The sequence below is a fragment of the Oncorhynchus keta genome, chromosome 18, assembly GCF_023373465.1.
Source record: "Oncorhynchus keta strain PuntledgeMale-10-30-2019 chromosome 18, Oket_V2, whole genome shotgun sequence".
Taxonomy (NCBI): Eukaryota; Metazoa; Chordata; class Actinopteri; order Salmoniformes; family Salmonidae; genus Oncorhynchus; species Oncorhynchus keta.
Genome location: NC_068438.1, coordinates 30,905,206 through 30,916,626, shown reverse-complemented (window position 1 = coordinate 30,916,626; position 11,421 = coordinate 30,905,206). Strand labels below are relative to the sequence as shown.

Genomic DNA, 11,421 nt, shown 5'->3' with positions numbered 1-11,421 from the left:
GGAAGGGTGGTAAAATGTTATAGTTGAAGTACCGGTAGTTAGTTGGTCGAGGAGGCATCATTTTGTCGCCTTCCCAGTCTGCACGTCTGTGTTGTAACGAGTTAACTAACACTGGTTATGTGGTGCTTCCAAGACAACTGGGAATTCGGTGAAAAAAAAGAGGTCAAATGATTATCGACATTCAAAACTATTTGTCCAGTCGGTCGTTTTTATCAGGTAGTCAGGAGAAATCTCCGACTTCAGTGTAATCAAGACAACTAGATATTCGGGGAGAAGAACGACCCACTGGACAAATCGAGTAACCAGCTGTTTTGAACGCGGCATATTTATTTTTTTACGTTTTATTTAACTAGGCAAGTCAGTTAAGAACAAATTCTTATTTACAATTACGGACTATCTGGGAACAGTGGGTTAACTGCCTTGTTCAGGGGCAGAACAACAGTTTTACCTTGTCAGCTCGGGAATTCGAACCAGCAACCTTTCGGTTACTGGCCAAAAGCTCCAACCACAAGGCTACCTGCCGCCCAACATATTTAACTGTGGCGTTTGTAATTTGACAGAGGGATATATTGTGGGATCTCCGTTTACTGAGAATACATATTGCTGATGCATGGGACAATGTGGTAGGATCCACATTGGCAAGTTCGTTTATCCTTGGATCCCATGCGTAATGTTCAGAGGATGACACAGCATATCGAGGATGCTACCCTGCGGGTGAAATGGTACAGATGCTGATCAGTTTCCAGGTGGCAATTGCCAGAGACTGGTTACCATCTTTTTGGTATTTGGGAGACCCCTTGCTTGTTAGCTGAATGCTAAACTCAGTTTTCTTACATATCCACCTCGATGTTAGAGAACGGAGTTGAGCGTTCCTCAGCTACATGCTTGTTAGCCTGCATGTAATTATATGCAGATTGAGCATTGTCCCTTTATGGTTGCTATAAATGTTGAAACATTTGAAAATCAAAACCGATAAGAGAATAGAGGAGTACAAGAAGCCGGCTGCTGTGTGTGCGCATTGGTGCCACACTTGCTGCGCGCGCTAAAGCCGGAGATCCACCCACGTGGTAACTCCAAAGTGGGTTTGGGGGAAAAATGTTTGCCACTAGTTAGCACAGCCTCAAAGTCAGAATTGGCTATATCTTAAATTCTAAAATGTTTTATTTTGTTCTTAATTTAAGGTTAGGCATAACGTCGGGGCGGGAGATAGTCTAGTGGTTAGAGCATTGGACAAGTAATCGAAAGGTTGTTGATTCGAATCCCCGAGCTGACAGAGTAAACATCTTTCGTTCTGTCCCTGAACAAGGCAGTTAACACACTGTTTCTTAGTAGGCCGTCAATGTAAATATGAATTTGTTCTTAACTGACTTGCCGAGTTCAATAAAAATGTAAAAAATTAGTGTGGTTTGGGTAAATTGTAGAAATGGGCGGGGGGGGGGGTTATGACTTTGTGGCTGTGGTAACTAGTGACGACCGAGGAGGCTGTTGGAGCAACATGGCGCCGCACAGCAAAGCAATCCTACACGCCTTATCGTCTCACGTTACCGGAGCTTGTCAGAACTGAGGGTTTGAAAGTTATCCACTATCCGTAGACTGCATGCATGTGGCTAGCAATATTAATGTTTATTGTGTGACAGTCGTCAGGTCTGCCTTGTTTGTTGTCCCGTGAATTTGTATCTATGTATGTTTTGCGGGACTGAAAAATGACCGGTGTATGGCTTCTAATGCTAATGTAGCGTAGGGAATAATACATTTGACATTAGCTCAAATACTTTGTTTGAATGCACAACTATTCTGTCCGCAGGGGTGTCTGGTCTTTCTGTTGTAGTAGCATCTGCATTAGAGAAGCGATTACTGATATACGGCGATTACCGACACGTGAACTTGGCTGAGAACCTCGGCTCAAAATGGATGCCGCTTCAGAGCCAGCTCGTGAGCCTTGAGGAAGCAGGCGAGCCATGATCCCAGATTTACCCCATTATTAATTAGTCCTCTACCAAATGCCTTTCTCTGAGTAGCTTTGGCTCTCATCTTGAATTACAGCTATTGTAAATAACAACAGTAGTGGTGGAATTGTGGTGATAATCAATAACAAATAACTGATGTAGCTTGCCAAGTGTACGGTCATTGACTAGAACCTGCAATGTTCAGAACGTTGTTGATCATAGAAATCTAATATACAGAGGACACTGTCATTGAATTCTGTCCAACAGATGTGAAGTTGTTCTTTATCACATTTCAATTTGAAATGCTCTCTGGGGTGGGATCTGGCAGATGGGTAGTGATTGGAATGGAATTTCTTTTTAGAGCATGACACACCACAATACTTTAGAAACAATTGGCCCCTGATGTCCCCTGTAAGGCTTGTTATATTAAGCTATGGGTTACATATAAACATTATTTGGCAGTAGCTACACGTGCAGTCTTGGCAGGTGTTTTTTCCCCCTTCCTTTCCACCACAGAAATGCATTACTTTTTTGGCACTGCCATTGTCCCATTGACCTGGCTGGTACTGTTCAGTTACCTCGCTTTCGAGTTGAACAGATATTTCAGAGGTCATCACATCTAGTGTGTTTGTGCATGGCCATCCAGGCAGTACAGTGCTTTTAAGGCCGACTGTCGGGTAGGCTATGTTTATATGTGAACAATGTCTGAGAATCAGAGGCTATCAATTCAAACGTTACGAACATGACATGTAGATGCCACTGTTTAATCATTCCCTTCAGCACTCTTTTTTGTTTGAGACTGCATAACAAACACTAAACTTCCCATGATACTACCATTCACACAGACTAACACCTCAAATAATCCACTAGTACATAGGTAAACACAACTTTCTGCTTTGTTATGGCGACAGCCTGTGTCTTAGGCGTCTGTGCTCCCACCCACACTAGGTCATGGGGTCCGTTTTGGGATTATGCATCGGCCTCTGTTGCATTGGTGGTTGAAAATGAACGTCCCCGCCCCACACATACACATTCATCACCCTCTGCTGCCTGTCAGGCCAGCTGGATGACTGGAACTGGTGGGTGTGGTCTCGGCTGGGTTTCACACATCCCCCTCCCTTCAAACCCTTCTCCCTTGGGCTATCCTGCCTGGTCAGGTCTGCACTGCAGCACTATTGCTGCGGGAGTAGGATATATACTGATTTGATTTAGTATGCACACAGGTAATGCTGTTGGAATAGGAGGTGATTGAGATATATGGCCATGACTGTTTGCTCATCAAGGAACTCCACTGAATCCTTCATGTATGTGAAGTGCTCCCTCATCCTTCCAGAGGGAACAATTTAGGCTTCAGCTATAGGGTGTGGCCAAAAACATAGGGCTCTTCCCCTCAGGGTGAATCAGTTTTTCATTAGCTGTCTTGCTGTCAGTTTGAGTGCTTCAGGGTGAGCACAGGGAGACCCTCCAAAAGGCTCTACACAGTCTACGCAAACTAAGGCGATGGAGGTCCGTTTGCATCACTACGTAGTTCTATGTACATTTGTGCGGCTGAATTTTTGGAACTTGACTCAAACTGACCCTTGTTGTCTTCTTTTGCGTAGACTGGAGAGACCTTTTTAGCTCCGGAGTGTCAACTCAGCACCAACTCACTCTCTGTCTCTGACCTTAACCAACCACAACCTCTCATTGCCATTTCCTTTCTAACTCCCCCACCGGTCTGAGGGTGTAGTAGTTCTAGTGGAAAATGTCTATTTCAACATTTCTTTAAGTTTGCTGTTCCACCTGTCCATTTGAAAGGTGCTGGGTTTGTTTTGTGTGCTTTTCTTCTCTGTCTTGTAGTCAGTGTTTATTTTGGCTTCTTTCACCTGCCAGAAGTGTAATTTCCCTTAGAAAATACTGACTCAGAATGACTCAGGGCTTTTCCCAACTGCTCTTTGTGTGTGGCTGAGACGGAGAGAGGGTGTGTGTCTACTGTTAATTCAAGAGTGAATGGCCGCTAGATGAAACCCACCATATTCTATTGGGACAATAATAGTGATGCGGCGGAAAAAAAGTTATATATTGCAATATTATTTTGGATGATATTATATTGATACTTTGACACCAAGTATGGATTTTTAAAGCAATTAAATGCTAGATAGCTAAAACTGCCAGGGGTTTTTATGCACAGAAAAGTCTTGGGTGGGTCTCCTATGTCTAAACCGTTACAAAATAAATAATAATAATCGTGTCCATGCGTATACGGAACATATTCAGACCCCTTCCCCTTTTCCACATTTTGTTACGTTATTCTAATTTAAAAATGTATTAAATAAATAAAAAATCCTCATCAACCCACACACAATAACCCATAAAGGCAAAGCGAAAAATGTTTTTCAGATCTTTTTTTTTTTAACGGATACCTCATTTACCGAAGTATTCAGAGCCTTTGGTATGAGACTGGAAATTGAGCTCCTGTTTCCATTGATCATCCATGATGTTTCTACAACTTGATTGGAGTCCACCTGTGGTATATTCAGTTGATGGCACATGATTTGGAAAGGCAAACACCTGTCAAAATACGGTCCCACGGTTTGACAGTGCATGTCAGAGCAAAAACCAAGCCATGAGTTCGTAGAGCTCCGAGACAGGATTGAGAGTCGAGGCACAGATCTGGGGAAGGGTACCAAAACATTTCTGCAGCATTGAAGGTTCTGAAGAACACAGTGGCCATCATTCTTAAATGGAAGAAGTTTGGAACCACCAAGTCTCTTCCTAGAGCTGTCCAAACTGAGTAATCTGGGGAGAAGGGCGTTGTTCAAGGAGGTGACCAAGAACCCAATGGTCCCTCAAACAGGGTTCCTCTTTGGAGATGGGAGAATCTTCCAGAAGTACAACCATCTCTGCAGCACTCCACCAGTCAGGCCTTTATGGTACAGTGGCCAGACGGAAGTCAGTTCTCAGTAAAAGGCACATGACAGCACGCTTGGAGTTTGCCAAAAAGCACCTAAACAAGAAACAAGGTTCTCTGGTCTGATGAAACCAAGATTGAACTCTTTGGCCAGAATGCCAAGCGTCACATCAGAAGGAAACCTGGCACCGTCCCTATGGTGAAGCATGGTGGTGGCAACACCAAGAAAACGATTTAATCGTAGCGTAACAACGTGATAGTCAAGGAGTCTGAATACTTTCCCGAAGGCACTGTGTTCAGTACCAGTCAAGTTTGGACACACCTGCTCATTCAAGGGTTTTCTTTATTTTTACTATTTTCTACATTTTAGGATAATAGTGAATACATCAAAACAATGAAATGACACATTCAAAATATATTTTAATTAGCCATCCCTTGCCTTGATGACAGCATTGCACACCCGTGGCATTCTTTTCCAACAGTCTTGAAGGACATCCCACATATGCTAAGCATTTGTTGGCTGCTTTTCCTTCACTCTGCAGTCTAACTCATCCCAAACCATCTCAATTGGGTTAAAGTCTGGTGATTGTGGAGGCCAGGTCATCTGATGCAGCACTCCATCACTCTTCTTGGCCAAATAGCCCTTAAGCAGCCTGGAGGTGTTTTGGGTCATTGTCCTGTTGAAAATGAAAAAATGTTTTTGTTATGGCGTATTGTGTGTAGATTGATGAGGAAAAATAACAATTTAACACATTTTAGAATAAGGCTGTAATCTAGCAATATGGAAAAGTACTTTCTTAAGGCACTGTGTGTTTACATACATATATACATATCATTTTTCGGGATGGAAAAATGTCTTCAGTTTGAACTTAAATTACTAAAACAAGATTTAAAGTATGTAGAAAAGATAATTGACCTAAAAAACTCAGCAACAACAAAAAACGTCAATTTTTCAGGACCATGTCTTTCAAAGATAATTCGTTAAAATCCAAATAACTTTGTAAAGGGTCTAAACACTGTTTCCCATGCTTGTTCAATGAATTATAAACAAATAATGAATATGCACCCGTGGAATGGTCGTTAAGACACTAACAGCTTACAGACGGTAGGCAATTCATGTCAGTTATGAAAACTTAGGACACTAAAGAGGCCTTTCAACTGACTCTGAAAACACCAAAAGAAAGATGCCCAGGTCCCTGCTCATCTGTGTGAATGTGCCTTAGGCATGCTGCAATGAGACATGAGGACTGCAGATGTGGTCAGGGCAATAAATTGCGAGACTGTATTGCGAGGCGCCTAAGCAGCGCTACAGGGACTCACCACGGACAGCTGTTACACGTGGCAGACCACGTGTAACAACACCTGCACAGGATCGGTACATCTAAAAATCACACTTGGGGGACAGGTACAGGATGGCAACAACAACTGCCTGAGTTACCAGGAACGCACAATCCCTCCACCAGTGCTCAGACTGTCCGCAATAGGCTGAGAGAGGCTGGACTGAGGGCTTGTTGGCCTGTTGTAAGGCAGGTCCTCACCAGACATCACCGGCAACAGCGTCACCTATGGGCACAAACCCACCGTCACTGGACCAGACAGGACTGGCAAAAAGTGCTCTTCGCTGACAAGTCATGTTTTTTTCTCACCAGGGGTGATGGTCGGATTTCCATTTATCGTTTAAAGGAATGAACGTTACAATGAGGCCTGTACTCTGGAGCGGGATCAATTTGGAGGTGGAGAGTCCGTCATGGTCTGAGGCGGTGTGTCACAGCATCATTGGACTGAGCTTGTTGTCATTGCAGGCAATTTCAACGCTGTGCTTTACAGGGAAGACATCCTCCTCCCTCGTGGTACCTGCAGGCACATCCTGACATGACCCTCCAGCATGACAATGCCACCAGCCGTACTGCTCGTTCTGTGCGTGATTTCCTGCAAGACAGGAATGTCAGTGTTCTGCCATTGTCAGTGAAGTGCCCGGATCTCAATCCCATTGAGCACATCTGGGGCCTGTTGGATTGGAGGGTAAGGGCTAGGTTCATTCCCCCAAGATATATCTGGGAACTTGCAGGTGCTTTGGTGGAAGAGTGGGGTAACATCTCACAGCAAGAACTGGCAAATCTGGTGCAGAACATGAGTAGGAGATTACATTTACATTTACATTGAAGTCATTTAGCAGACGCTCTTATCCAGAGCGACTTACAAATTGGTGCATTCACCTTATGACATCCAGTGGAACAGCCACTTTACAATAGTGCATCTAAATCTTTTAAGGGGGGTGAGAAGGATTACTTTATCCTATCCTAGGTATTCCTTAAAGAGGTGGGGTTTCAGGTGTCTCCGGAAGGTGGTGATTGACTCCGCTGTCCTGGCGTCGTGAGGGAGTTTGTTCCACCATTGGGGGCCAGAGCAGCGAACAGTTTTGACTGGGCTGAGCGGGAACTGTACTTCCTCAGTGGTAGGGAGGCGAGCAGGCCAGAGGTGGATGAACGCAGTGCCATTGTTTGGGTGTAGGGCCTGATCAGAGCCTGGAGGTACTGAGGTGCCGTTCCCCTCACAGCTCCGTAGGCAAGCACCATGGTCTTGTAGCGGATGCGAGCTTCAACTGGAAGCCAGTGGAGAGAGCGGAGGAGCGGGGTGACGTGAGAGAACTTGGGAAGGTTGAACACCAGACGGGCTGCGGCGTTCTGGATGAGTTGTAGGGGTTTAATGGCACAGGCAGGGAGCCCAGCCAACAGCGAGTTGCAGTAATCCAGACGGGAGATGACAAGTGCCTGGATTAGGACCTGCGCCGCTTCCTGTGTGAGGCAGGGTCGTACTCTGCGGATGTTGTAGAGCATGAACCTACAGGAACGGGCCACCGCCTTGATGTTAGTTGAGAACGACAGGGTGTTGTCCAGGATCACGCCAAAGTTCTTAGCGCTCTGGGAGGAGGACACAATGGAGTTGTCAACCGTGATGGCGAGATCATGGAACGGGCAGTCCTTCCCCGGGAGGAAGAGCAGCTCAGTCTTGCTGAGGTTCAGCTTGAGGTGGTGATCCGTCATCCACACTGATATGTCTGCCAGACATGCAGAGATGCGATTCGCCACCTGGTCATCAGAAGGGGGAAAGGAGAAGATTAATTGTGTGTCGTCTGTATAGCAATGATAGGAGAGACCATGTGAGGTTATGACAGAGCCAAGTGACTTGGTGTATAGCGAGAATAGGAGAGGGCCTAGAACAGAGCCCTGGGGGACACCAGTGGTGAGAGCGCGTGGTGAGGAGACAGATTCTCGCCACGCCACCTGGTAGGAGCGACCTGTCAGATAGGACGCAATCCAAGCGTGGGCCGCGCCGGAGATGCCCAACTCGGAGAGGGTGGAGAGGAGGATCTGATGGTTCACAGTATCGAAGGCAGCCGATAGGTCTAGAAGGATGAGAGCAGAGGAGAGAGAGTTAGCTTTAGCAGTGCGGAGCGCCTCCGTGATACAGAGAAGAGCAGTCTCAGTTGAATGACTAGTCTTGAAACCTGACTGATTTGGATCAAGAAGGTCATTCTGAGAGAAATAGCGGGAGAGCTGGCCAAGGACGGCACGTTCAAGAGTTTTGGAGAGAAAAGAAAGAAGGGATACTGGTCTGTAGTTGTTGACATCGGAGGGATCGAGTGTAGGTTTTTTCAGAAGGGGTGCAACTCTCGCTCTCTTGAAGACGGAAGGGACGTAGCCAGCGGTCAGGGATGAGTTGATGAGCGAGGTGAGGTAAGGGAGAAGGTCTCCGGAAATGGTCTGGAGCAGACATATAGTGAGCAATAGGTATGTTTGGAACATCAAATCGCAGTATTGAATCGCACTAACCTACATATAGGATTGTGAAATCGTATTGTGATGTCCCTGACAATATGCCTGTCTCATGGGGAATAGAATTGTATCCCCTGTGTACCAAACCATTGTCTCTGTCATCTCAGTTATGAATCCAATCTGACCTCTCTCTCTCTCCCTCTCTCTTTGACAGGGCGATCAGAGGACAGACGACCACCACATTGGCACACCACCGAGCCTTGCTCCCATTCCTGGGACTAAACACGGTTCAAAGTGTGAGTGCTGGTCAACAACGCCTAAACACCATTCTCTCTCTCTCTCTCTCTCTCTCTCTCTCTCTCTGGCTCTCTGGCTCTCTGGCTCTCTGGCTCTCTGGCTCTCTGGCTCTCTGGCTCTGGCTCTCTGGCTCTCTGGCTCTCTCTCTCTCTCTCTCTCTCTCTCTTTCTCTTCTCTCTCTTCTCTCTCTTCTCTCTCTTCTCTCTCTGTGTGTGTGTGTGATTCTCTGTGTGTGTGTGTGTGATTCTCTCTTCACCTCATCCACCCTCTTCCTCCTCTCAGATTTCTGTACAGGTCCGAGTGCGCCCATGCAGAACCACATGAAATGAATAAAGCACCACAGCCTATAACGGGACCCCCCTCTGCCACCCACCCTGCCCCCTCCCCCGGAATCCAACAGGTAATGGGAATCTACTGTTTGTTTTAATTGGGGCTTCAATCTTGTCTCATGGTTGTTTGTCCAATCAGTAACCATATTGTTGATCACTGTCTCTCCCCTCTTTTCCTTTCCCTTTCACAGGCCACCTTCCCTCCTGGACAACCCCCTTCTGTTGTCTTTGCCACCCCACCTCCACAAATGAACACAGCACCACAGCACCGACAGGTTCGCCCTCCGTCACCCCACAGCTTAATTTAGTCCCTAGTACAGTATCTTAATCTATTGGTAGGAATGTAGATCCTGCTTAGGGGTGTTGATACCGTATTACCTCCACAACGGCGGTCAACAGTCATGAAGGCAGTCCAATTCCAAGTGACTGTTTAGTAATTAGGCTTCTCCAAGCTCTGATGCTCCAGATGGTCATTAGTAGCCTACCAAACTTGCTAACTGCATGGTACTCAGTGCTGTAACACTTCATGTTGCGCAACATTTCTATAGGCTGTCCAATTCCATGAGAAAACAGAGTGATGGCCTCTATTAAAAATAGGAGGATCCCATCAGCTTTCAATAGGCTAGGCCTCTCAAATGTATTTCTCAACTTTCCTAATATTAAGCACATGGCTTTTCTTTAAAATAGAAGTATAGCCTACCTGGCTGGCTTGAAAATGTACCACGGGAAAAGCCTCCTCCATTTGCTATTTAAGTGCATCGATTACATGTATCCCCCCCCTGTTTAGAGACGGGTGCATTATAATGGTACTTTATAAATCAAAACAAACTTCTTATATATAATTTGGACTTTTTCGAACCAGAGTTGCGCGCGCACCTCATGTAGCCTAGCCCATTGGTTTATATGTTTTAATAAGGTTTGTATCACAACTAAAGTGGTCAAATAACTTCTTAAAATTAAGCACATTAATCCCTCTTCACAAGTCGTGTAGAGCCTAACTGGCATAAATAAGCAGTGGCTGAGTTAAAGATTTAGTGAATTTTCACCATAAACATACACCTTTATATAATAAAAGCATTACATATGTCATCCCATTTGCGGTAACTTTTGATAATGGTGTTTCCCTCCAATGGAACATTGCTGCGCTTATAATGTGAAGAAATAGCCTAATAGTTTATCAACATTTTTAAGCTACATTCTGAAATGTTGTCAGCCTCATTCCGTAAAAAATATATATATTTGACGCTAGGGGTTGTATTAATTTGGGATCTATTGCATACCACAACTGTCCCAGACTTATTTATTTTTCGCACAGAATAGAAAAGGTCAACTTTTGTACTATGGGGGATATTAGATTGACATAGGCTCGTGCTTTTGCTGTTTGTTAGGCCTACTCATCTTGTTGACTGACAAGAAGTAAATGTGGACAGTTCTTCCAATATCTTTAATATGTACCTCGGAATTGCAGAAGGATGCGTGCAGTTGCGTCCCTGATGTGTCTGTCTTCACTTGTAACCTGTGAGAAAGACCCGATCACGTGCTGGAGAGCCATGTGAGTGAGAGGTGCTTCGGAGCATGCAGCACTCAGGGAGAAGTGAATTATCATTATTATATTTAGCCCAAGGGCACAATGGCCACTGGCCGCAAAAGGCATAGATTTTTGTAGAGAGCATTACATCTACACAAAGGCCGAGAAATTCGAGACATTATCAATTGCTTGTCAAATTGTGAATGAGAGACTGATGAGGTGTGTACAGCCTGCACAAAAAAACAAAGCAGAGCTCATGCCTTTTCACGTGACCTTTTTTCAAATCATCATTAGTCGCATCATGCAGCCAATGTATTAATAATCTAAACATATAGCCCAACGTTTGTAGAACTAAAGGTACATAAATAACTAAATGAAGCATATAGGAGGACCTATTTCTTTGTTAAACACTCAACACAAATCTTTTGGAGAAAATAGCCTTTATTTTATTCAGCTTTGTTCAATTGTGTTCTTCATACTATATAATAATGCCATGGAATTCTAAGTAAATCTTGTCTGCTAAATGAACTAGTGCAGCCCACAGCCATATGACATATCCAGATCAGGACCTAATATAAGGACAACTCAGAATATGCTATTCTATTCTTCTGAAATGGACACATTTTCTTCATCATGTTTCTTTAGACCTGTCTTA

The 11,421-nt window shown here is 44.7% G+C and overlaps 1 protein-coding gene across 1 annotated transcript in view; it reads left to right on the top strand.

Moving 5' to 3' along the window:
- The first annotated feature begins 8,820 nt into the window (after nt 1–8,820).
- Nucleotides 8,821–11,421, top strand: part of LOC118397552 (eukaryotic translation initiation factor 4 gamma 1-like) — a 97,567-nt gene continuing 94,966 nt past the window's right edge. The window contains 3 exon segments of the mRNA XM_052467895.1: nt 8,821–8,908; nt 9,192–9,309; nt 9,430–9,513. Coding sequence (XP_052323855.1) covers nt 9,235–9,309; nt 9,430–9,513 — 159 coding nt within the window. The 5' untranslated portion in view covers nt 8,821–8,908; nt 9,192–9,234.